The 26,689-nt window shown below is 42.3% G+C and overlaps 1 protein-coding gene across 5 annotated transcripts in view; it reads left to right on the forward strand.

Moving 5' to 3' along the window:
- Nucleotides 1-26,689, forward strand: part of PTK2B (protein tyrosine kinase 2 beta) — a 500,318-nt gene that overhangs the window by 317,836 nt on the left and 155,793 nt on the right. For all 5 annotated transcript variants that reach the window (XM_078649940.1, XM_078649942.1, XM_078649937.1 and 2 more), the window contains 4 exons: nucleotides 2,025-2,263; nucleotides 13,274-13,452; nucleotides 22,749-22,836; nucleotides 25,451-25,530. In XM_078649940.1, the coding sequence (XP_078506066.1) occupies nucleotides 2,066-2,263; nucleotides 13,274-13,452; nucleotides 22,749-22,836; nucleotides 25,451-25,530 (545 nt within the window). In that variant the 5' untranslated portion in view covers nucleotides 2,025-2,065. The remainder of the gene's footprint in view (nucleotides 1-2,024; nucleotides 2,264-13,273; nucleotides 13,453-22,748; nucleotides 22,837-25,450; nucleotides 25,531-26,689) is intronic.

Raw genomic sequence — 26,689 nt, forward strand, 5'->3', positions numbered from 1 at the left:
GTTTTGCCAACTGTGACCTTGTACATATTTCTAAGGATGGCACTGTCTGCTTGATGGTTACCTTGTGGGAAAGCCTATGCCCAGTAGAGCAGGTCTGAGTTGGTTACCATGGCACACCAATGATGAAGGCTGCAGACCTGATTGGTTTGTTGGGAAAAGGGATGTTGATGCCATAGGTTCGATCTGTCAATTTAGAAAAGTTGAAACAAAGGCAGAAAGCTTGACTTATGTATTGTGGAAAGCAAATGTTAAAGGCAAAAGTCCTAGAGCCTGTATACATGTATTTTATTACATGGAATGCATTGAATACTGTATTAGTGCAAGGTTTTGATGTTGGTTACCCCTCTGACTAACCCTGTCGATAGAAGGTTTATTCTTGAAAATCCTTATTAAACCCACTAACGAGCGGTTGTATATTGTTTTTCGAACTGTTATTCCATCATTTAAAAAACATTTTTAGCGCTATGCCTAATGGTTTGTGGATAGGCCTATGCTCAATACAGTAGGCCTAAGTTGGTTATGGTGACAAGTCAATGATAAAGGCTATAGGCCAGAATGATTAATTGGGAAATGTTATGTCCGATGCCGGAGTCTGATTTGTTTATTATGAAAATTCATGACAAGGCAGTAAGTCTGACTCATTTATTGTGACACGCACATCTTCTTACTTTGTGTGCTTGACATTTGCAGCAAGGACACTCACATTCAACTTGCAAACACAGAGGCTAATTAAACCAGCTTATTAGAGTTTCCAACATAGGGGTAAGAGGAGTCAGAAAGAGGACATCATCACAAGAGGGTCTCTTCTTTTGCGGCATTTGTAGTAAAAGCTGAGCTGCAAAAAACCCCACAGAATGCTCATTAACAACTGAACTATCAATGTGACCAAAAATATATAAAACATGTATAACAGTCATGACTATACACCTCCACAGAGACTTAAGCTACGGAATATCCTATTTTTGTATTTTGTTTTAGAAATAGGGCTCAAATAGTGCCACAGAGAAAGCCAATGAACAGTTGTGACAGCAATGGAGGATAAACATGTGTAGATAAACCAGACAATAAGTGTAAACAGCTAACTAAATAAACTATCCCTAACACAACCACTCACTGAGTAGTGGTTGAAGGAGAAGATCAAAAAGACAAAAAAACTTCAAAATCACTGGAACCTTGCTCTACTAAAGTCCCAAAAAGCCCAGGGAGCAGGCTGACACTGACTCTAAGGCAAACCATTCCATCAAGATAAGACTGACCAGCAAAGACTTGTCTATTATGCCTTTCTTTACAAAAGGTGTTGAGGATCTAGCAACTTGCAATCTGGATCACCTCAATCAGAACTGATGTGTCCCTCAGCCTCCCGGCCACTGCCTTGAAAGTTGTTGGCCATTCCTAAAATGCCAATCATCCATCAGAGAATGTCTCCAACTAGTGCGCACTTGACAGGTTAGATCACGGCTGGGAGGATGACAGTCACCCACTAATTAAAATCACTAAGAGCAAGAAGAGCATCTCTGTTCACTGACAGTAGTCAAAGATTTTACTTTTGGGTACCAGTTCTCACAAATTCTGGTGGTAAAAGATTTGCACAGTGGAACATTTTGCTAGGCTTTGGGGCTAAAGTAGATTGTTCGGGAAGAGACATTTAGGTGTATGATAATTTAATCGATGTAATGTGATAGTGCGTTGTTGTCCACCATTGGATTAATGAGAGCTGTCTCCAAGGCAGAGTTTAAGGATATCCAGCCAAAATACATTCACATATACAAACTTAAATAGAAATTGTCTTCTAGTCCATGATGCATTCACTTTTCATTCATTTAAATAGGGATTGCATCAGTGATTATCTTGAACATCCTGCCCTCTTGGACCAACCAGTGAAATGTTAACTTATGATGTTTGGCAAATGTTTTAGTGCATTATTTTGTGGTTCTGACTTTCAGGAAAAATGTGATGCTGTATGAGGTTCTGCCTTCTTTTTTACATCTGTGGAATGCTGAAGGATTTTTTTCTCCATCCCACAGGCAAGTGATGCTCCACTCTTAGTAGACCTCCACATCTAAGGATGTCCTTGAACCCGTCCACTCTCTCCCGGTTGAGGGGTATTTCATTTCGAAAGGAAGAAGAGCCATCTGAGCCCTTGATAGATGACGATACCAACAAGGATGATGTGCGAATTCTCAAAGTCTGTTTCCACAGTAACAACTCCTTCTTGGGAAAGAACTTCAAACTGGTCAAGTGTAGCATCCAAACCGAGATAAAGGTAAGTGCAGTCTGGGTGCGGTACCGCAGTAGGATGTAACCTTCAGGTGCAATCATGCGGGCGAACAGTGAAATGTCTCAATTTGTTTGTGTATTTATTTGGAAATTTATGGGAAACCGCATGGCAGTTGAGTGCTTTTTATCAAAATACTACTTTATAAAAGCAACGCGTTAACAGAAGTTGGTCCATTTGTGAATATTCCACTGCGGGACAAACACTGGCACATCCTGAACGTGGATGATTGTTCCATGCTAATTACTGTTTTATTATTCGGGGGGGGGCATTCCCCAAAGGGGATCAAAGTTTTTTTGGGGGGTCCCTTTCCCCATTCGTTTGCTCCCCTCTCTATCCTGCCCACCGGAATTTCACCAACTCCAACAGCAGCGTTCTTTAATTAGTCTCTGCAGTGCAGGTGGCGAAAATGTCCGTCAGCAATAACAACATGGCTCAAAGTCTGCATACAAAGATGGTGCAAGGTGTGATATACACAATATAAATACCAGAAGATAAAAACAATCTGGGAAATATTTATAGCAGTCGGTACAAGGATTCAGTCACTACTACAGGTTGTCAGCAAAGCCGAGTCAGGGGGTCCTCTACTGGTTAGAAAATTAAATAATATTACAGATTAGCAAAATGTTTATAAATAAAGAAGCAAATTGTAAACTTGAAAATTCTTAAACATTGTATAAATGGTTAGGAATTTGAAATTGGAAGCAAAAAAGGAAGTTGGTATCCTCAGATTGATTCACGGGAGCAGAGCAAGTGCATCAAACAGAATATAGTATGGATGATGAGTGACCTCAATTGAATTTAGAAAGGCTCCCACCTTCCCATAAACGTGTTATTTTTTATATTTGTTTGTGAGTTCATGTAATCATTTATGTTTTTGTTTGATGAATCCTTTGTTCCTGTATTTTAGGTGTATAGTTTTTCTGATTAAATAATTGAAAATGCTTAGGCTGGCGTCCCTGTCTTCCAGTAATGACCCAATGGGGGTCCCCGGGTTCCAGTCATGATTAAGCGGGGGTCCACAGAAGTCAAAAAGTTAGTATAATCCAACCAGGACCATACTTTTCAGGACGAGAAGGCTTTCGTTACTTACCTGGAAGTGACCGAGGAGGTGTTGGTCCTGATAGTACAGGTGATAGAGTTCCAGATTCTGGAGTTACTTACCAATAAAGACAGTTTCGGAGTTTTCATTTTGTTAAGAGAAGTGTGTCAAGTCTCAGGGATTTACTGCTCTGAAGGCAAGAGGGTGCCCTTGATACACTTAGATTGTTTGATTAGTAGTTTGCCTGAATGAATTAAAGTACTTTCTCTCACAGCTGAAGTTTATGTGTGTTAGTTAGTGCAGTATTGCTTTACTCCTGGGTGTATACTAAGCTTGGGAGAGTGTTGCATGGAGTCATTGTTTAGGCAACAAGCCACTTACAAATGTAAATGTTTAAACAACATAGGATATTTCATAAAAGATCATAGAAATGTGGGATCCTAGAATTCAGGGAGGTAGATCTTGAAAGTGTGGGTATTTAGTAATCTCTTCTGAAGGTGGGATGGGAAGTGTCTAACAAATACACATGAGTTTTGCTTATTTGCTTCTAGTGCATCAATTTTTGCAGCGTGCTTGTGTTTGGATTGTACACAGATTTGGTTGTCTGTTTGTATTAATAAAGGGTGTCACTGCAGACATCATGGATTGCCGGGAAACTCAATAAATTATAAAACTTACAAGAAAGCAAGGTTTCTATTGCTTATGCACAGGAACCTCAGGGTTTGGGTTGCAATCAAGTTCTTAGAAGCTAATAATCAACTGTTTTCAAAACTGAATAGCCAATTTCTATTTCTGTTCTGTGCAGCTGTTGGCGAGTACTGGCATGAATACCCCAAACACAGAGCAGTGTTCTGGAATTCAAAACAGCTTCAGCAGACAATGAGATTCAACATAATTACTAGATACAGAAATAGATGGTTCTGTTGACAAGACCAGTGCAATTTGCAGCATTTCACATACAGAATAAGGAATGGGAGGCACCCATGAGATGCACAATAATAGACATTTAAAAGGGAAGGATAGAGTCTAGACTGTTCCTCTGCTATTAGCTGCAAGCATTAGAAGGACACCGACTTGCATTAAGAGGACACCGACTTCAACTACGTTGACAGCATGCTAAGGCCACGAGAGAAGTAAGTGGATGCTTCGACTACTAGGTTTGCATGGATGACTTTAGCATCACGATCTCACACAAATCGCTTGATTTCAAGGCCTGAATAAGACATTAGTGAAGTAGTCGCCCCAGAATGAACAATTTATTTCATATCAAATATTTACTATTTAATATTTCTTCAACTCCTTGGAAAGGTAGCAAGGCAAACACACTGAGTTGAGCAGATGTGCAAAATAAGACATCTGGGCAATATAAAGTTGTTAAGGACAAACAATATTTGGGCCATTCTCTGTTAGCACAGTGGCCACATGCACGTGGCGAAAGGAAAAATGTTAATTTGTCTTAAACTAAATCTTAAAAAAAATAGTTATTTACTGTAATGACCAGAGTTATTTAAGCAGAAATCTCATATAGTTGCCTATGAGATTGCTACTTCAAAAACAAAACAGCATTATTTTGTGTTTAATACAGGGGGCAGTTTGAGCTAAAAAGGCAGCAGACTGAAACAGCCAGCCCCAGAGGATAATAAGGAACCTCTTGCACTACAATGATGCCATCTAAATAGCAGGAGTGCCTTGGGTGAAGCTGTAAACTGCAAGAGGGTTCTCGTCAAGACTTAGGGGCACATTAGTATGGCGGGCGGACATCCCCGTGGAAAATGGGACCGCCTGCGGCCTGAGTGGCGGTCCCACCATGCAAATTATGATGCGCCCACCACACTGGCGGGCGCATCATGCATTTGTAACATTGCGGCGGGCGGTGTTTACACCAGCACTCGCCGCAATGTGACAAATGCATGTTGTGCATTTGCATACACAAAGTGGCAGGCACCGTGCGGTGCCTGCTGCATGTATGCAAATTCAGGGGGGTACCACAGGTACCCCCCATGTGCACCCCCCACCTCACCTTCACCATGGGGGCCTGCAATGGGCTCCCAAAGTAAAGACTGCATGCTTCTCCACGGCGGCCGTGGAGAAGCATCTGACCGCACTCATCCTAATATGGTTGGCGATGTCTCGCAGACACCGTCACCATGGACAAGCACTTTTTCCATCCGCCGCGGACCCCCCAGCCATCCTAATGTGGCGGGGGTCATTCTGTTGAGGATGGCGGGGGCAATCCGCCCGCCATCCTAATGGGCCCCTTAGTGTGGCCCAGCAAGGGCACCAAGACTGATCTTAGCAATAAACTCTCTAAAGTTCAATCTTCCTATCACATTATTAAGGTACCCCGAGATGTTGAGGTTATGCCCATTGACCTCACTCAATGCACAGTTTTGACCCTGGCACCATTTATTTCCCTTCCATTTTGTTTACACATTTTGCTAGGAAAACATGGCAACATTTGTGTGGAGAAAAGAGTGCAGAAAGAGGGACCGCTTGTAATAATTTGTGCATACATTGTGATACTGCATGTTTTGTCTCATGCCAGCCTCATTAACTCTGAGGGCCAGATGTATGAACATTCACATTTGCGAGTCGCAAATTGAGTCAAGTTGCGACTCACAATTTGCGACTCGCAAAAGTGAATGTACAACAGTGTCTCAGACTCTGTTTGCGATTCCCAATGGGGTCGCAAATTGCATGACTCATTAATATTCATGAGGCAGTCGCAATTTGCGACCACATTGGGAATGGCTAGCATTCACACGGATGGTGGCCTGCTGGGGTCAGCAGACCTCCATGTCTTTGACTGCTTTTTTAATAAAGCAGTTTTTTTTAATGCAGCCGTTTTCTTTAAAGGAAAATGAAACTGTTCAGTTTCATTTTTTAGGGGCAGGGTGGTAAACTGCAAGTGTTTTGCGACCGCTAATGCAGTCGCAAAACAATCATACATTGCCCCTTCCTAATAGCGAGTCGCAAATCATATTTTGCGAGTCGCTAATAGATTAGCGAGTCGCAAAATATGGTTTGTACATGGGGCTGACCAATTTTACGGTCGTAAACGGGCCGAACTTTTGTTTGTGACCTTAAAAAACAGTCATACATCTGCTCCTGAATCATTTGAGGATTTCCCAAGAGTAATACTGAATCCCGTAGTATTGGTATTTCATAGAGTAAAGTTCACTGCCCTTAAATCCCGCCCTCTTGTAACCAGATCCCTAAGGTGTATCAGTCTGTGTGTGAGCCGTCTTTCCTCCTGTCATGGTTGCTACTGATATCCCTGTATGAGCTCAATCTGTTTTTTTCCTGCTACTAAATGTTCATGCATCTGCACCATCAGCATTATCAAATTCTTGTGCTAACAGTGAGTTGTTTGAGGTGTGGTTATGTGGTTAAACCAACAGGATTCTGAACAAACTCAGGTGAATACACTGAGAAAGTAGGAGGACTGTGCTTGTCCCCTTATTTTCAGGCAGTTAAGAGGTTCCCACAGTGATATCAGGTAAAGGCCTCTGCGGGAGACAAAATAAGAAAAAAACAACCACATTAGGACCCGTTTTTCAAGCTTTTCAAGGGTATGGATGTTGGGGTTTCAATTATGTGTCACACTAAGCCTCTGGGATTTGCAGTACTTTCTTCAGTGCAACTCTGTTTTCTCTCCTATTGCAACACAAACATTTATCAAAGTCTAAGATCACTGTAATAGCAGGTATTAATAGTGTAATTTCATCATATAAATTCTAAACAAGGCATTTTCTCGAATGGGGGCTTGTGTCAGGCAGGTTGAGGATGATGTATGTAGGAGCTACCAATGATTTGGTTTAAAAGTGATGGTCTCCAAAACTGGCACTACACCACTGCAGCAGAACAATCACTCCAAATAGAGCAGATGTGCTCTTTTTTGCCTCTTGTGCTGTTTAGTACTGTTTTATGCTACTAATTGGACAGATGTATCGGCTTTTTAAACTGAAATGTCAGATGTTTGGGGAAGATTCTGTTGGAGGACAGAAGAAAAGCGTATTACAAGAGACAGCAAACCATAATGTGGGTCATATGTTGGGGTTGTATGACCTTACAAAGCATACTTTTACAACGCATGCCTTTACAACGCAGTTTTTACATCGCAACATCCTTTACATCGCATGATTTTACATCGCATGTCAATATAACGCATTTTTAGAAACTACCTTTACAACCCATTCCATTGCATCGCATTATACATTTACAACGCATACCATTACAACGCATATCATTACATCGCATTTAAGGTAAGTGTTAGATAGCGTAGGGGTAAAAATTACTATTCTAACTCCAGTGAGTGCAACTGTAGGGTAAGTGTTGGATAGTGTAGGGGTAAAAATTACTATTCTAACTCCAGTGAGTGCAACTGTATGGTTAGTGTTAGATAGCGTAGGGGTAAAAATTACTATTCTAACTCCAGTGAGTGCAACTGTATGGTAAGTGTTGGATAGTGTAGGGGTAAAAATTACTATTCTAACTCCAGTGAGTGCAACTGTAGGGTAAGTGTTGGATAGTGTAGGGGTAATAATTACTATTCTAACTCCAGTGAGTGCAACATTAGGGAAAGTGTTGGATAGTGTAGGGGTAATAATTACTATTCTAACTCCAGTGAGTGCAACTGTGGGGTACGTGTTGGATAGTGTAGGGGTAATCATTACTATTCTAACTCCAGTGAGTGCAACTGTATGGTAAGTGTTGGATAGTGTAGGGGTAAAAATTAATATTCTAACTTCAGTGAGTGCAACAGTAGGGTAAGTGTTGGATAGTGTAGGGGTAATAATTACTATTCTAACTCCAGTGAGTGGAACTGTATGGTAAGTGTTGGATAGTGTAGGGGTAAAAATTACTATTCTAACTCCAGTGAGTGCAACTGTAGGGTAAGTGTTGGATAGTGTAGGGGTAATAATTACTATTCTAACTCCAGTGAGTGCAACAGTAGGGTAGGTGTTGGATAGTGTAGGGCTATAAATTACTATTCTAACTGCAGTGAGTGCAACAGAAGGGTAAGTGTTGGATAGTGTAGGGGTAAAAATTACTATTCTAACTCCAGTGAGTGCAACTGTATGGTAAGTGTTGGATAGTGTAGGGGTAAAAATTACTATTCTAATTCCAGTGAGTGCAACAGTAGGGTAAGTGTTGGATAGTGTAGGGGTAATAATTACTATTCTAGCTCCAGTGAGTGCAACTGTAGGGTAAGTGTTGGATAGTGTAGGGGTAATAATTACTATTCTAACTCCATTGAGTGCAACAGTAGGGAGAGTGTTGGATAGTGTAGGGGTAATAATTACTATTCTAACTCCAGTGAGTGCAACTGTAGGGTAAGTGTTGGCTAGTGTAGGGGTAATAATTACTATTCTAACTCCAGTGAGTGCAACAGTAGGGTAAGTGTTGGATAGTGTAGGGGTAATAATTACTATTCTAACTCCAGTGAGTGCAACAGTAGGGTAAGTGTTGAATAGTGTAGGGGTAATAATTACTATTCTAACTCCAGTGAGTGCAACTGTATGGTAAGTGTTGGATAGTGTAAGGGTAAAAATTACTATTCTAACTCCAGTGAGTGCAACAGTAGGGAAAGTGTTGGATAGTGTAGGGGTAATAATTACTATTCTAACTCCAGTGAGTGCAACTGTAGGGTAAGTGTAGGGGTAATAATTACTATTCTAACTCCAGTGAGTGCAACAGTAGGGAAAGTGTTGGATAGTATAGGGATAATAATTACTATTCTAACTCCAGTGAGTGCAACAGTAGGGTAAGTGTTGGATAGTGTAAGGGTACTAAGTGTTGTAATGGTATGTGGTGTAATGTCTTGCGATGTAATGTCTGCTTCGTAACGACATGCTATGTAAAGGATGTTGCGATGTAAAAACTGTGTTGTAATGGTAGTGCGATGTAAAAGTTGCATTGTAAAGGTTGTTTCCCTATGTTGGACACAACATTTTCTCATGTCTGTATCAAAGGAAGAGAACAACCTGTCCAGTAGTATGGATTTTTGTATGGCGATTTTTGTTTGTGATGAATTACTAAAGTGAGATTGACCAAAAGTGCAATTTGAAAGATGCCAAGGAAATTTAAAACTGTGGCTGCTCCCTTGTCTTTGTAATTAGGGAAGTTCTTAGCTTCTCATTTTTGACCTACCTCCTTGAAAATTCTCCCCACAATCTTACAATTCTGTTCTAATACGGAAGTTGAATCACAGTGGCCTAAATTAATATGATCACAACACCTCCATCCTGATGGAACTCCACTGTCTTCAGTACCAGGTGCATCTCTGACAAGCCATCATGACCAGAGCCCTCAACTATTTTGCTGACAATGTCATTCTCTTAGGTGGATCGTGCACATCTGCAGCAAGGACACTGCATTAGATAAAAGATTTGAGATAGAAAGTTCAAAAAGCAAGCACTTGGAACACCAGTTGGTTTGATCTGTAATAAGCAGGCACAGAGCTAATTGGCTTGCCAATTGTTTGTTTTAAGGTTGTGTAAAGGCGCAAGAAAAAAAGTCCTAAATGTCTGTGTAACAGCTTGTATGCATGGGTGGCTATTTTGGACACTGTGGGGCCGATTCCGATCCTGGAAAAATAACGTCCGTACGATTTTGATTCAGGGCCGTCGCCGTACGAATCGTACCCGTACGTCCGAGTCACGTAGTACGATTCGTAGTCCGTCAATCCGTCCGAATAGTCGCGATCCGTACGTATTGCGAGGCTGAAACCGTGATCCGTACGACTCGTGAACATGCCATACGACCCGGCGAGTACGATCCGGACCGGGGCATGAGGACGCGATTCGTACGGTCCACGTCAGGTAAGGGCGATTCGTATGGAAAAGCGCACAATCACATACACACTGTACGGCCCGTACCACCCATGATCGCAGGGGTACGCGCGTACCCCTGAGAACATGGGGGGTACGCGCCGTACAGCCATCGCACATGTGGTACGCGCCGTATGCCCAGCGCACATGGGGTACGGTGCGTACCCCATGTGCGCTGGGTATACGGCACGTACCCCTATGATCATGGGGGGTACGCGCCGTACCCGGGGGGGGACGTTCCGTACCTGTTTCGGGGCGAACTCTGCTTTTACAGCTGTTTTCAGCTCCCGTAGGAAAAGGGTCGTACGGTGCGTACCTGACACAAATCGTACTTGCCGGGTCATAAAAATCAGCCGCGAACCGTACAAATGTCGCGTACAGAGGGTTCCGAGGGCGATTCGAATGGAAATTCCATTCGTACGGTTCCTGGTACGATTCGTACGGATGGCTGCATTGGGGGTGAATCGTACTACGTTGTACGTACGGGGACGGTTACGGGTACGATTCGTACAGGAAAAACGCTCCGTACGACGATTCGGAGCGCTTTTTACAGGATCGGAATCAGCCCCTGTATCTTTATGACAAAAATAAATCAAAAATGGCAGCTGGTGCACCAGCATGCATGTGCACTTATGCTCAGCCTTCTTGGAATGATTTTTGCTGTTAAGAAAAAGCATTCAAAGTTGGCCATACATGGCTTATACTTTATTAATTTAGCATTCCAAGATGGCCGACAGCTATTTCCAAACTGCAACTTAAAAAATATAGAGGGCAATTTATAAACTGCACTTACTACTAATAAATGTACTGCAGTAATATGTTACGTTATATTGATTTGTAATGCACACTTATCACCCGAATAGGGTATTCAGGCCCTTGGGCAGGAGTGTGGGTTTGTGTACCCCATACCCCAAGGTGCTTTTATGAAGAGACAGGTCTTCAGCTTCTTGCGGAACCCAAGGCGTGAGTAGTAGGCTCCGATGTGTTGAGGGTGGTCGTTCCATGTCTTGGGTGTAATGTATGAGAATGAGCAACATCCAGTTTTGCTTTTGCGGATGCGGGGAATGTGTGAGAGTGAGGCAGAGAGTAGGTGTCTGGTGTGTTGGTGAAAGTGTATGCGGCTGATACGGTATTCTGGTTCTATGACGTGTAGAGCTTTGCATGTGTAAAATTACTACAAAATGCTATTCACAAAGCTATGAGTGTAGCTCTCCACATTCACGTCTCATATCTTTTCTATGGGGAGAACCCCACATGTACGTTTTCTACTCAGTAATAGTTTGTAGCATTATTGTCTTTTGTTCTACATTTAAAATAAATATGTAACTTTCATTTACTTTAATGTTTAACATTAAAACATTTGTAATAGTTTTTAAAATAAAATAAACTTTTATACTTTACCAATGCTTGGGGTGCAAAGAAGGCTGTGGACTTTAGTAAATGGTCTCTGTCTAACGTAAAATGTAACAGAAGCAGTATTCGCCTGCTTGTTGTACCATGCATCAAGGCTTCCTTCATCGGCAAAGAACTCTTTAAAAAAGAAGTTTTGCCTGTGGGTTTCAGCTCTGCAAGAGGTGCACCACACACCTTCCCGCAGGATTGAGGCGGCACAGGTAAAAAGTATTTCTTTAAGTAGTGTTTCACATGGCGAGCACCTAGGCAAATACCATCAGTGAAAATAAAATGCTTCTAACACCACAGTCATAATACAGTGCAATGCATTTACTGTTTATTTTGTATAGCGCTTAACATGTTGCTTTGGAGCTACTTCCTGGCACACAGGTATATGAGTAATAAACAGTCTGCTTTCTTATATCCGTCACTGCGACAAATCAAAATAAAAGCCATTTATTAATTTGCCCTCATTATTACAAGAGCATTGTAATTGCTTTCACCAATTCTAAGAAGCTGGTGTTTCGACGTCTAGGCGCTGTGATGGGTGCCTACTGTGGCAGTAGTCTCCACAGATAGTCTCAGCCTTCCAGTAGGACCTATTGCAGTGCAGATGATTTCGCATTAGTTTGCATCTTGCATTGATCGTTTAAGGGAGGTTTGATGGTATTACAGCTTTTTGAGGTTAGTACTTAGCTTGGCCACATAGGTTTGTACTCATTGCACTTTGCAGTCTGTCCAAAGGTTAGGTTGTTTGCCATGGTCAGTGTTGACCATATTGTAATTGATGCTTGACCAGGCCTTCCACTCAGAGTTTTATCTTTCTTTCCGACGAGAAGCTAGCGTCAAGAGTCAAAGGATACACCGAGAATTGCACATGGGTGGTTCTTAGAGTTGAGAGATGAAAAGAATCGATTTAGCAACAATGGCTCACACCATCAACATGTCCATCATTGCACAATTACACACAGGGACTTCTCTTTCTTTGAGAAACACGCATGAACTAGACACAGTGAGATGGGGTACTGAAACCCCTGTACATTTTCAGGCATGGGTAGATTTCAGAGCTGTTAGAACACATCTGAGATTGAAGCAGATGCTCTTCAGGTACCTATGCAAGAGAAGCTGATATCCAATTTGACATGTACATTGTGTTTTCATTGGTCATACATTTAGACTGCACAAGAAGTGTTATTAATTGCATGGCCAAGACTGATTGCCCCCTTCTGTATTGTCACCGACATGCTAAACATATAGACTCTATCACTAGTTATAGGAAGATCCTCTGGTTATCATTGATTCGGTTATTTAACCAGTCACTTCTCTATTGCTTCAGTGAGTCTCCCCGGTTGGAGGTTATGCCTAGACAGGCGTCTCGAGCTTGCTGTTCGATAAGAACCGACGCTTCATCTTATTGAGGAGATATCATAAGTCATTGCTTATGTCTTTATTCACAAGGGACGTGACAGACATTAAAGGCTGCTGTACATTACATTTTCTACATTGATCAAGAATCATTGGACTCCTCCTTTTGCCGTAGTCAGAGCAAAAAACTAGGGATTCGACTATTTCCCACATCAATTTTCAGTGGCTAAGATTGATTCAAGTTATTTTGTCCATCAGGTACAAGCATACACTCTGTAATTTTGCAGCTCTTTTAGTCATTTCAAAGCCTATTCTGTAGTGATTACTATGGTTAAAATTACAATTCTGAACAATTCTCTGTTCTAGGAAATTATTAGCTCTATTCTTTCAAGTGGGAGAATTGGACCAGATATCCTGCACACTGAATGCTACGGGCTCCGTCTGAAACACTTGAAGTCTGATGAGATCCATTGGCTGCACCCGGACCTTACGGTGGGCGAAGTCCAGGAGAAGTATGAGTACCTGCACGTGGAGGCAGAGTGGAGGTAACGTTTAATGATATTATGCATCTTCTTCTGGAACTTGTCATCAAGAACAGCTGTGATTGGTTGATACATTGTGGTCAGTGTAATATAGAGACATTGGTTAATAAATATTAGATGAACCAGACCTCTAGATCAGCAGTTCTTACCCTTTTGACTTTTGCTGACTCCCAATGATTCACTACCGGAAACTGGGGAACCCTAATTAAGCAATTTCTACAATTTGAAACATAGAATAATACACAAAAATAAAGGAACACGTACAAATAAAACATATTAAAAAATATTTAGTTCAGAAAAAATACTCAAATATCAAAAATGTAATTTTAATGTGAAGATTGGAGCTTTTTAAAATTTGGTTTTATTTCTAGAAAAAGAAGCCACATTCTGGATTCTAGCTGTAGAAAAGGGGTGGTGATGGACGGAGCATCTGAACCAATCAAACACTCACACCCAGTCAACAGATCTGGGTTTAATCCATCACCGTTCTTTAGCCCACTCTGCCACCCCAGTTCAGACATGGCCATATGCAAATCAGTTTGACCCTGTGCCTCATGGGAACAGTCTAGCCCGAACTGCCAAGCCATGCCTTCCCTGGACCGGAAACAAGCTTCCTATGACCAGTTTCTGGCATTTCAGCCGTCTTCAGCCAGGCTTGCTTGAATCCAGTGGCAAAGTGAGCTTTGTTCGCCTTAAGTTGGCAGGGTATGCTCAGACGTGAGTCCCTTGTTCACTTTGCCCCTGGATTCAAGCAAGCCTGGCTGAAGATGGCTGTAATGCCAGAAACCGACCCTAGGAAGCTTAAATGCATGGCTTGGCTTGTCCATGTCTGAACTGGGGTGGCAGAGTGGGCCAAAGAACGGTGATGGATTAAACCCAGATCTGTTGACTGGGTGTGAGTGTTTGATTGGTTCAGATGCTCTGTCCATCACCACCCCCTTTGGTACCACATTCTGGATTCTAGCTTATCCTTTTGGGATGTAAAATTTGCAATTTAACTTTTAGCTTTCCATGTACATATACCTGCTAACATTATTTACATTATTTAATTTTCTAAACTGTGGCGGTTTCCCCCCTAAGTATGTGTGGCAGACCGCCAGGTGTCTGTGGTTCCTAGGTTAAGAGCCACTGCTCTAGGCAATAGATTGAGTAGATGCTGTAACGCTACATATCCACAAATCAAAGCAAAATGTAGCCAATCAAACATTATGTTATAATTAGGCTAGGTCATTCTAAGGTATCTTTGGCTAAGATAGGGGAGGCAGGGTTGGTGAACAGGGTCAGTGATGTGCATTATTCAGTATTTTCCCTCAATAAGTACAAGTGGAATTGAGCTAGTAAGCCACCAGGAGCACTCATGACCATGACATTGATTAATTAGTGATTAATTGGTTTGATACATGCACTCTCTAGGGAGATTGAAAGCAGAAAGATTGGTCCTTAAGTATTTATCATGTACAGATTCGCCCCCCCCTCACCCACTTTCAAGGTGGATCCTTGGATGCTCCATGTTTGGTATTTGGGCCTCCAGGAGAGGAGGGAGTAGAGATAGTGTCAACTGGTAAAAGGTTTACACTTGAGATGTTTTAGAACCCAGGACGTCGATGCTAATCACAAATAATGAAATCTGTTAGGGTGAGTATAAAACAGGCCACAACTTCTATACGTCGTCGCCAGACCCTTCTGGAGAGGAGAGACCGAGGAGCACAGAGAGTGATAATTCTAGGGTGCAGTGACCGCAGTTTATTAGTGTGAGCCTTTTACAGACCCAAATGGGGATTTCTTCACAATATTCTCCAAGTATTCACTGAATGTGAAAGTAGCAATAAAGGAGCCTGCACACTGGATCCATGATATTAGAACTTCTAAATAGCCACAAAACAGAAGTAAGTGGGCAAATTAGCAACACCAGTTATTGAGCTCACTTTACTAGTTGACAGTCTGAAGACTCTTGAGGGATCATGCAGAATGGTCTTTGAAAGGAAGGCTGAAATAATGTCTACAGGGAAAAGGCAGTGATTTGCCAATAAAATGTGTGGACTTTAATCTTCTCTCCATTGTATTACTCGAGAGATGCTAGAGGTTGGGCATTCATCATTTTGTTGCTTGGAAGGATCATGTAATCCAAGTGCCCCACAGAGGAAGATCAAATTGGAATGAGACAACAGTTTTCCAGGTTATGTTTTGTAAATGGGTAGTTAGGACAAGTTACATATAGCAGCATGACGAGGCGTTGGTGTAAAATAAAATTGCCAGACTACCATTGCACCTTTTTGTGGGTGCTAAAAGTATCTCCATGAGAATTTAACACATTTGCCAGCTGCCTTATACTGGAAGTGCCAGGCTGAACATGTATCTTCTGTATTAGAAGTTTTGATTTCAACATTGGAAATGTTTCCTATATTTTGAGCCAGATTTGCTGAAGGCAACAATATGTTGTGCTATAGAGGGAGTGGACAAACATGAGACCTGATTTACAAAAACCAGGAGATTTGCAGTGGAGTGAAAATGAAGGTTGGATGAGTGAATGCAAAACCTAGTATTTAGTGCACAAAAAGGCGGAGTAGCCTGGAAAGAAAGATTGTGCTACCACGATACAGAAACAGGGCGTTAGTTTGTGTCAGAAGTCCTATGGTGGGGACACAGTGTGATGAAACTGTTGGAAGAACCAGTGGAATGATGGATGCAAAAAATAAACACAGAAAGCAGACTGTGGTATTGCTGTACTCTGTCTTTAACATTTCATGTTGAGTATTTTGCTGTGGTGTGGAGGCCATCTTTCATGAGCATAAAGCTCATTGCAGCTCACAATAGTGTGTTATTTAAGCAGAATTACTTTTAGTGGAGACTACATGACATAAACATTGAAAGAAAGATATAGAAAGAGACATGGTGGAGTCGTCCAATTTGCTTGGGGAAATAATAACCGTGAAAGTATCAAGTCATTACTAGCAAAAGACGACACCTAAAGTTTATGTCATAATATTAGTTTGTTGAAAAGGGTCCTATATCGTGAAGAGACCTGGCGAAACTGTGCAAGTTAGTTTGAAGCACCAAAAATGCCACAGGGTGCTTTTGATTTCCAGTATGGCAGAGGACACTTCTTTTTAGCAAGACATCTTGTGGTCAAAACAGAGGAAAGGACAAGGCCCCTATGTTGGGTTTGTAGGTAATAGAGCTGCTCTGGTACCAGCTAAGAACAAGTATTACCAAAGTCAGTAGGTCTGGCTTATAGGTAACTAAGGGCCAGATGTAGGAACCCTAATACCGGTCGGTAACGGCCGAAATTACCGAATTTCGGCCGTTGCCGACTGGTATTAGGCATTTGCGATGTAGGTGGCTACATTTCAGATTCGGTAATTTACCGAATCGGCATTTAAGATTTCGGTAAATTACCGAATTCTTAAATACCGATTCGCTAAATTACCGAATCTGAAATGTAGGAAGCACTCAAGTGAGTGCTTTTCACCCATAAGGATTCGTTATTTACCACCAACTACAAGTTGGTGGTAAATTACGAAAACCCTAAAAAAAGCAATTTTTTGCATTTAATAACAGTGCCATGTGGCAGACATATGCCACATGTGCACCCATGCACTATTCAGGGGTGCAACAGGGTGTCAAAGTGACACCCTGCCACCCTTGAATGTTTTCCCCCTTTTACCGAATCGGTAAATACCGATTTACCGATTCGGTAAATACCGAATCGTACCGATTCGATAATACTTACCGAGTAATTACCTACATAGCATTTACCGATTCTAAAATACCGAATCGGTAAAAGTCGGTATTTTAGAATCGGTAAATGTAGTTTTCCTACATCTAGCCCTGAATGTGCAAACTTTAGGAACGCCTTATTTATACAGGAAGAAATGTGCTCTTGTGAAAAGAGCAGTTAAGGCAGTGTGGCTCTAAAAAGCAATCTAGTTAGGAATCAGAGGATCCTGCAGGTGTCTTGTAAACATAACATACCTCTGTTCTGGAAAGAGGTGGCTGGACACATCAGGGTGTCATTTTCTAGAGTTTTGAAAAAGATGTATGCAAACAAGGGAAAGAGGGGGCATAGGTGTGACTCAGAGGGAAGGACCAACCCCCTTGTGCAAGGACAAACTCGCAACGTGTGATAACAAATCTCTGCCATCTCTATTTGGCACAATACAACCTGTGTTTCTACTAACAGATGTACCATGACGAAAGCACTGACCCTTACTAGTGAGGTTAAGCTGGCATTTCTGTGAATGAAATATTAGCAATTAATTGCAGCCATCCTCCAGGACATGTGTAGGCCTGGCTTGGCAGCACAGCTGTCTGCATGTATATTGTTATCAATTCTTTCAATTATACGCAAACCGAGTTGTGGGTGCAACCAATGGAGTGTTACTCCCGCTCCTCATGCTATTGGAGAGTTGCACATTTTCCACTTTTCGCGTGCAAGATGACTAAGACCACTTCTTGCATCCTAATCAGTGGAGAGATGCTTGTGTAAATCACATTACTCATATTATTAGGCAGTGTAGTCTGTCCACTTGCCGCAAAGATTTGCAGGGACGAGCATCTCCTTCAGCTCCCACAACTGACCTAGGGAGCACATCAGTACAGCAACCTGGCCCCTGCGCTTCAGGTGTGTGTGTGACCCCCTAACTATTCTCCACTGCTTCAACCAGGATTCAGTTCCGTGGCTGTCTGGTTACAGATACAGACCAGGGGCGTAGCTAGAGCTTGTGGCGCCCGGGGCTACCCTTCAGATTGCCGCCCCTGGGGAGGGGGGCAGGGGGCTGGGGAAAAAGGACCGAGAGACACGTAGTATCGCCGCTAATAGTTACCTCGATCATGCAAGTTGCATGCACATACATGACACGGTCCAAGGCTACACAGTTAAATACACCGGTGAACGGCAGTACAAAGGAGAACACACAGACTGCCACCATACTAACACTTACATTTATGACATTTAATTGCGGCTCTCTCCATCACCTGCACCGCCACATATGCAGTGCAATTCTTAAATCAAATATTGTAGCGTGAAGAACAAACTGACGACTTAACGTTCACTATAAGACAACACATCTTTGCTAACATGGATTTGTATGACTGTGGTGCGTCGGTGGTGGGAATCCTGAATCAATCCATTCCTCAAGATCCCCACCGGGCACCGGGACAGGGTCGAATAGTTAGAGGCTCGCTCCGAGTCCCAGGATGTCGCGCAGTTCAGAAACCTTTGAAATGCCACCCGCTCGATGCGCACCGCGGGCGGCAGCTGACCTCAGCATGACTCAGGGACCTGTGGCTCGTCCCAGCATTAGCCAGTGTCTTTGCGCGGGAGGTTGACATTGCCCAGGAGAGACTGCCTGACTCGCGCAGCGCACCACACAACCATAGCTGCCATGGTTTCAGATTGCAATGTGACATTTTCATAATTCCAGTGTAATTATGAGTGACATTCCAACATCTATGAGTGACACTATCTTGCGGGCAAAAATCAAGCAATCAAGATGAGAGGCACATATTAAATATCAGAGATCCTACCCATTTGAGCAATGAGAAACTCTAAGAACATCTTAGAACTGCTGCACGGCACCAGAAATATAAGTGTACAAACCAGAGACACACTGTGTAACTGCAGGCTGGCAGGCACTGCTGCTGCTCAGAATGATCTGTTCATGACCACACGCTAGCCTAAAAAGCACATTTTATAGCATGGTTCAGCTTGTTATTGAAACTACCCTCACAACCCTAACCCTTACCCTCCTGCATCTGTCTCCCACCTCCGAGAAAAATACCAGCCTTCTGTTCTCATTGTAACATTTTGCAAAGGGCCTAGACACGATTCTTACATACAAATTTACATAGCTGTCAATATTTATAATTGCTTATGTGTGATATTTATATGTTTTCATTGTGTGACTCTTCGAGTGGCACTTCCTCGTGAGTAAATCAAAGCAGGGACTATGATTTGCGTGCCTGTGAGTTTTCCATTACTATAGCTAAAAATACAACACAGTCTTCAGAGTGCCTGAATCCATCACATTTTGCCACTTATACTGTCCACTGCAGCTTCTCACTCTTTTCCTGCAGAGTGGACTGGCCTCAGAGATAACGATCTGCTCTGAGTCAGACCAGCTGCCTGGGACCGAAATGATGTTTGGGGGGTAGGGCGGAATCAGCATTTAGGTAATTGCGACACAGGGGGGAAAACATCCTGCCAACATCATTTAAGATTAGAGGCTGGGATAGCCTAGGGCAGCTCGGTAAAAAGAACTAAATACCCGTTTCCGTCTGGAATTTGTGCACCACTAGTGCATAATAATAACTATCTGGGGTGCATTGGATGCCAGCATTTAAAAAAAGGAAGGCGAGGTACCACCAGATCTGTGTGTGGGGGCTGCTGTTCGGATAATAATATGAATCGTCATGTTGTTCTTTCTCAATTGAAGAAAGCCTGTGGGAAGGCCCGACAGTGGGCTTGATTAATTACAACAAGTTTTGATCTGGGCTTATGTGAAGCAGGTATGATAACGGGGAAAAAATGCCAGCGCTCACCTCTATGATCCGTGCCCGCCCAGCTCAAATCACACCGGCATTGATTCACGAGTAGATCCGCGCCGCTGGGAGGATTAACTAGATAAGCAGCTCCCTCCGCTACAGGCTGCCCAGTTAGCCGGTCACTGTGCTGGTGAGGGTCGGGTGAGCCTGAGAGGCCCGTCTCACCCGCGGTATGTACTGCCCGTGGTATTGCAAGCAGTGAGTGCACTGCAGCTAATCTTGAAATGGCGCCCTTTTGGCGCCCTTTTGCTGCACCGCCCTAATAAGTATCCCATAGACATTGGGCATTGAAAGTGGCGTCACTCTTATGCCAGGCCAGCCGCTGTTTTGGGTGTTTTCATCACACCTCACTAACGCGCACATTAACATCATATCCGTCCCTCAAGCCTGCCTGCCGGAAGCTGCGCACATCGCGGTAGCGCGGTGACACTGCAGCTCCCAATCATGCGTGCTACGTGCGTACGCTGCAGGCAGCAGTTGAAAGAAGGTGAGTTTGCCGCCGCATTTATAATTTATTTGCGGCTGAGGACACTGACTGACAAAGTGTCAGACAGAGTGAATGCCCCTAAATAAATTATAAAACCGGCCGCAACGGGCCACACGTGCCGCCTCCAAAACAGTGCCGCCTGGGGCGGTCCGCCCCCCTCGCTCCCCCCTAGCTACGCCGGTGATACAGACCTCTGCAGTGCATTAACTAATACAGGTTTCATAAAGTACGATAGCGCATTTCCCACTAATTAACTTAACTTGCATTTATTTTACATTTAAGCTGTGTGTTATTTTATACGTACATACCTAAAGATGAAAGTTATGGCATATTTAGGTTTTTTTTGCCACTCCTTTGACCCCGCCCCCACACGTACTCGCCCCGCCCCTATTGTGCACCGCATCACAATTCCCATGCTTTTTTTAAATTCACTTCGACCACTGGGTAGTACCAAATATCATGTACTTATTTAAATGCAGTGCTTTGGGGACTGAGTCAGCAGTATTTGTCACTAATAGATGACCTTGTGCAGCATCACGGGAGGTGATAGCTGGGACTGGGAAACACATAATGATGTTTAAAATGGACAATTTGTGCTAAACCTAAACCTCTTCACCGCGCACAGTTAGATTAATATCATCGGTCCTCTTTGGCGCAATATATATTGAATAATTATGGAAGATTTAAAAATACCCACTGAAATATCCACTGATCCAGTGGTCCTGGGCAGCACTGCCAACTCTTACACTTTTTTTTTTAAAGTATTTTTTATTGAAATATTTATTTATGAAAATGGGCTAATTACAACAAAAAAAATATATATATTCCATTATTTAAATGCGGTCACAGGCATGGTGATCTGCTCACCCCAGCAGATCATCATCCCTGTGATGGCATCCATTCAGAGTGAATCACAATTTGTGACCTACCTCATGAATAGTAATGAGGAAGGAGTAATTGCCACCTACTATTTTGCTAACCGACCTATGAGTGCACAGGTGGGTGCACAAAATGAGAATCGATTCGTAAAAAGCCAATGCGCAATTTTAAATCACTCTTTGTGAATTAATTTTTAGTACATCTGGTCCCAGATGCATTAAATAACGGTCGCAAAAACTAGTCAATATTTGTCAACCAGTTTTTTTTGCTACCAGTACATAATTTTATGAACTAACTTATCCACTATTATGTTGATTCCTAAAATTCTGATTCAGAGTGGGTTGTAATCCTATATAATATTGAGGTAGGTCGCAAATTGTGACTCACTCTTATTAGTGGCCTGCTAGGGTCAGCAAACCACTGTGTCACTGATTGCCTTTAAATAAACGTAACTTTAAGTGCTACCTTTAAAACTTTTTTTAAAGGTTTTTTGACAGTTGGGAATGAATCTTTAGAACAGTGCCTACTCTCCAGTAAACTTTTTTTTGCATTCACAAAGAGGAAGAGGTCCCCTTCCTTTTGCAAAATGGTTTACTACCCCAGCTCGAAATTGGGTAAGTTTAATGTTTTGTACCCAGATTAAAGGTTGCAAAACATTGATACATCACATACCGATGGAGTATTTAGAAGGGATGCCCACAATATGCTCGTTTCCAATACCAATCAGTGTGGGGGTCGCAATCCCCGGCTGGGTGAGTGGGTTGGATGGGTTTTGTGGGCATGTTGGGTTAGGATGATAATGGGTTATTTGTAGGTGTGTGGTTTGGAGTGATGTATGTATGGATGAGTGGATGGGGTAGATAGATGGATACATGCACTTATGGATGGACAATGAAGAGATGAATACATATATTGACGGATTGGTCACATTTGACTGATAGAGGTAGAGTGGAAGGATGGGGGAGATGGTTTGAAGGATAACAAAATGGTGATTATGTAAATATGCAATATATGGGGAACGTCCATGACAACGCGGTCAAAACACCGCGCTGCCATTACCACGCGTCTCTTACAATGCAAGTCGTTACCACGACTTGCGCTGGAGGGCGCTCTAGACTAAGGAATAGTAGATTTACTATTCCAACACCTTCCCTACTGTACGTAGGCTGGAGTTGGAATAGTAAATCTTACTATTCCTAAGTCCAGTACCGTAAATCGCAAGTCGTGGTAACGACTTGCGTTGTAAAAGATGCGTTGTGATGGACCGCGATCTAAAAGATCGCGGTGTAACATCATACAACCCAATATATACATTCTTATAATTCTGCAAGCACAGTAAATCTTCTTACTGGTCAAAAAGAGTATATTTAACTTTGTTTCTTTTTCCAAGGTATGACCTTCGAGTACGGTATCTTCCAGAAGACTTTATTGAATCTTTTAAGAAGGACAGGACTACATTACTATACTTTTACCAGCAGGTAAGATTCAATATTTTGCCATGATGGATGTATGACATTACAACGCATGCTTTTACATCGCATGCCTTTACAGCGCTGTTTTTACAACGCATGCCTTTACAACGCATAGTGCTTTGGGGCGCTGGGTAGTGAATAGTTTAATTTACTATTCCAACTCCAGTCCCCGTGGATAGTAGGGAAAGTGTTGGATAGTAAATTAAACCTATTCCCTCTCCTAGAGCGCCCCCCAGCGCAATGCGTTGTAATGGTTTGCGTTGTAAAAGTTGCGTCGTAAAGGCACTGCGTGGTAAAAGTTGCTTTGTAAAGGATGTTTCCCTGCCATGATATATTGGCTGTAAGGCCTTTCGTAGTTTCACAGTGTAGTTGTTTACAGTTACAATACTGCATTTATAATATGTAATTTGGAAATGCGCAGTTGGCAGGGTACTGTGATGTCAATGCGTAGCATTACTGCATGTGAAAACAGGACTGCTCTTATGACATATTTGTGCTAAGAGCGTGGGTGTGATGTAATGTCTGAACTGGTATAAGTTTACAAGCTGACCAGGGTAAGTACTTCCTTTTATCATAAAGTGATCACAGTAAAGCTAAGGTGCTACAACTGTGCAAACGACTCACACACTGGTTTAATGAGAAATGATGTATATGTATCTTCTCATGCCTGACCGTCAACATGCAACCTCCTATGCAACAGTGAGCTTTCCTAAGCAGTCTCCAGCAAACTAGGTATCTACCATAACTTACCTGAAACAGGACTAATCCTACCACTTCTGAGGGGGAGGGGAGGTTCTGTCTTAAAGACTTTCAGAACTAACCATCCCTACTATCACCTCCTGTTTTGAACAAAGATGATTGAAAAGGCAGCTACCATCCAACTGAAGGACTAAATCAGCAGCAACCAACACACATTGCAGATGATTCTACACGTCACATATATTAGTGAGAAAAACGTCCTTTCAGACAAAGCCTGTAATCACGCTGCGCCGACAATAGAACGAACGCTGCCTTAGCACGCATTCGTTCAGCCTGAAAGTCAAAACAAAGATGCTTTTCGGGAGGGGGCGCATTGGTGGAATGGTATTGGATTTTAAGTCCAACAACGTCCCTACTGACGCACAGACTGGAGTTGGAATAGGAAATTAAAATGACTCGTGTACTGAAGAAATGCGTCCTAAAGACGAATTTGTACTAAACGTCCTGAACGTATGCGTAATACCGTCATACATTCCATTGGTGATCATTGCTTCCTGGTCCTCCTAGGTCTCGCTGCAACACTGATTACCATCCAAGCTCTGATCAGCATTCGGACAACATGCATGGGAGTAAACTACAACAGACGAAGGTAGCATTCCTCCTATGTCGCCATCCAACTCATCCAGATGGTGATTTCCGTATAACAAAGGCTACCGCTGGCTTGCGAAGTTCGTTAACGATTATTCTTAACTTCTGTGATCCTTTAACTAACATCAGAAATGCATAATACACTGCTGACATCATGCCTCTACTTGAAGGTCATCTATTTATTCAAAGATTGACTCTCCCTCATCCAGTACTGGATGCAGAGGGCTTACGTCAGACTAGAATATAATTCATCTATCTTCATTGCAGCAGCACCATTGTAACTACTCCCTGGAAAGTTTCTTTGGCTGGAAGCTTGAACGTTTTTGTACTCTGTTTCTGCACAAATGCAAAATCACTTGCAGTCTTCATTGACAGTGGGTTCTGTACAAACCAGACTACCAAAAAATCTCAGAGAGCCTGATACCTACTCTCCCATTTACTCGGAATAAAACCCTCTCTGCCAGTCTCAGACCTAAGAACAACCATATGCCATGGTCCATATGGATGGTAGCAACAAATGACTGTAGTGTGGCCCCTTCAAACGACGTGCGTAGTAAAGTGACGTTGCTCCTTCTGTACTGGTTGACTTGCACTGGCTGCTTCCCAGGCCTACATCACCATTAATATCTGCTGTACCAACAAAAAGGCAGTAACCCCAAGTGAACCATCCCTCCTGCAGAGGACCTAGGAGGCCATCACAAGAACTAGTAGCATCACCAGCTTGTCCACTGGCTGCTGCACTTTAGCAAGAAGCTGACCTCATGTCATTTCAAGGAGCACCCTATCCACCATGATTAGAAATCTCTCAACTCCACCAGGCTGAGGACCAAAAACATACATCTTCTTTGTCAAACAAACATACACAAATTTTCATTGTTCCCTACTTGGCTGGTTGTATGTATGTACATCGCTTCATTGCTCCCGCCCCTCTAGGCTTCAGCTATATCAGCACCAATGATACTAATGCATTCTTCTAGAAAGACTCACACATTCTGAATATCATTTAAGAAAAAAGTGGTTTTTTCTTTAGCTGAAGACTTACCATGTAAGTGTATTAGTTGTCAAGCACTGGACAATGTTATTTCATAACCTTTGGTCCTTTGAAGCTAGCATGGTACTCATCTACAATGCCTAGCCTAAGTGTCTCCATATACAACATAATGGGGTGACTAGGAGTAAGGGAAAATAAGTAATCATAGAATTATGTGTAACAAATGATTTGAAGAAAAGTAACATCAGAAACCCAAAGTAATTTACCCTTTTCCTTTGACAGTTGCGTAATGACTACATGCAGCAGTACGCAACAAAAGTGAGTGAAGGCATGGCTTTGCAGCTAGGATGTCTCGAGCTCAGGTAAGGATGGGCATTTAATAATTACTTTTGTACAGATTGACATTGCGTTTGTGTCCATTATGGTACCAAGATCTAACAGACCTATTGATAGATTTCTTGTAAAGCAAAACCAATTGCAGGAGATTAAGTATATTTCCACGTTTTGCAGAGTGAATAGGCGTGAGGTACACCAGAGCACATCCTGTCTACTCCTCGGTGCACACAGGTGGTAAACTACCAATCGCTGCCTATTGGTTGTAAGACCTCCAGTGCTTAACCCACAGGAAGATAAGTGCACACATACACCTGTTGCAGTCACTGGTTCTCATAAAACTGTGATAAATTGATGACCGCTGAGGCTGTTTTTTTTTTAAGTATTAAAGAAAACCTTTCTATGGAACTTTTTTTAAAGCAGTACGTCTACAATAAAATTACGAGAATTAAAATAAAAAGAATATTAGGGCAAGCAAAAACCGAATGATAAAAGTCTTCCATCACTTTTCATAATATGGGCACTTGTCACACACATAACCACTGGAGGGTGAGAATTCCATTTGATGGGCACCGCGTTCGAGGAAGCCTTAAGGGCTACAAGTTTTGTAAAGCAAAAACTGTCCTGAGGATTGAAGGGTAACTTTGTATCACTAGTAGGCGATAATGTCTATCTAAGGAGGCATCAGCTGTAAAATCACAAGTCACGAAATGGCTTCTAATTTTTATCCAATAGTAGGATCCTACGTAATACGTGTTATTTCTCTGTGCCTCTCCTCCCACAGCAATTGTGGTGTCCTAATAAAGGGGATTTCTACTAGCATTAAACATTATTCACAAAGGAGAATTTACCCCGCAATGGCTTTTCCATGATACCTTTACCGCTGATTGCCTTCACAATGTAAAGCATTTATCACACATGCTTTTACCGCGCATATGCCTTTACCATGCATGGCAGTGTATTTAAGGTATGTGTGTATGTGTGTTTATTTATATGTATGTTTATAATTAACATTTAGGGTGGGTCAGGGTATTGGGTGTAAGGGTGTTTTAGGGTTATGAGATGGATATGGGTATAAGGTGTTTTTAGGATTTGGGGTGGTAAGTGTGTTTTTTTTAGGGCTTGGGGTGGTTAAGGATATAGAATTTGCCAGAATGTTTTTGTTGTTTATCCTGGCAGCATGAACTA

Source organism: Lissotriton helveticus, chromosome 6, assembly GCF_964261635.1.
Source record: "Lissotriton helveticus chromosome 6, aLisHel1.1, whole genome shotgun sequence".
Taxonomy (NCBI): Eukaryota; Metazoa; Chordata; class Amphibia; order Caudata; family Salamandridae; genus Lissotriton; species Lissotriton helveticus.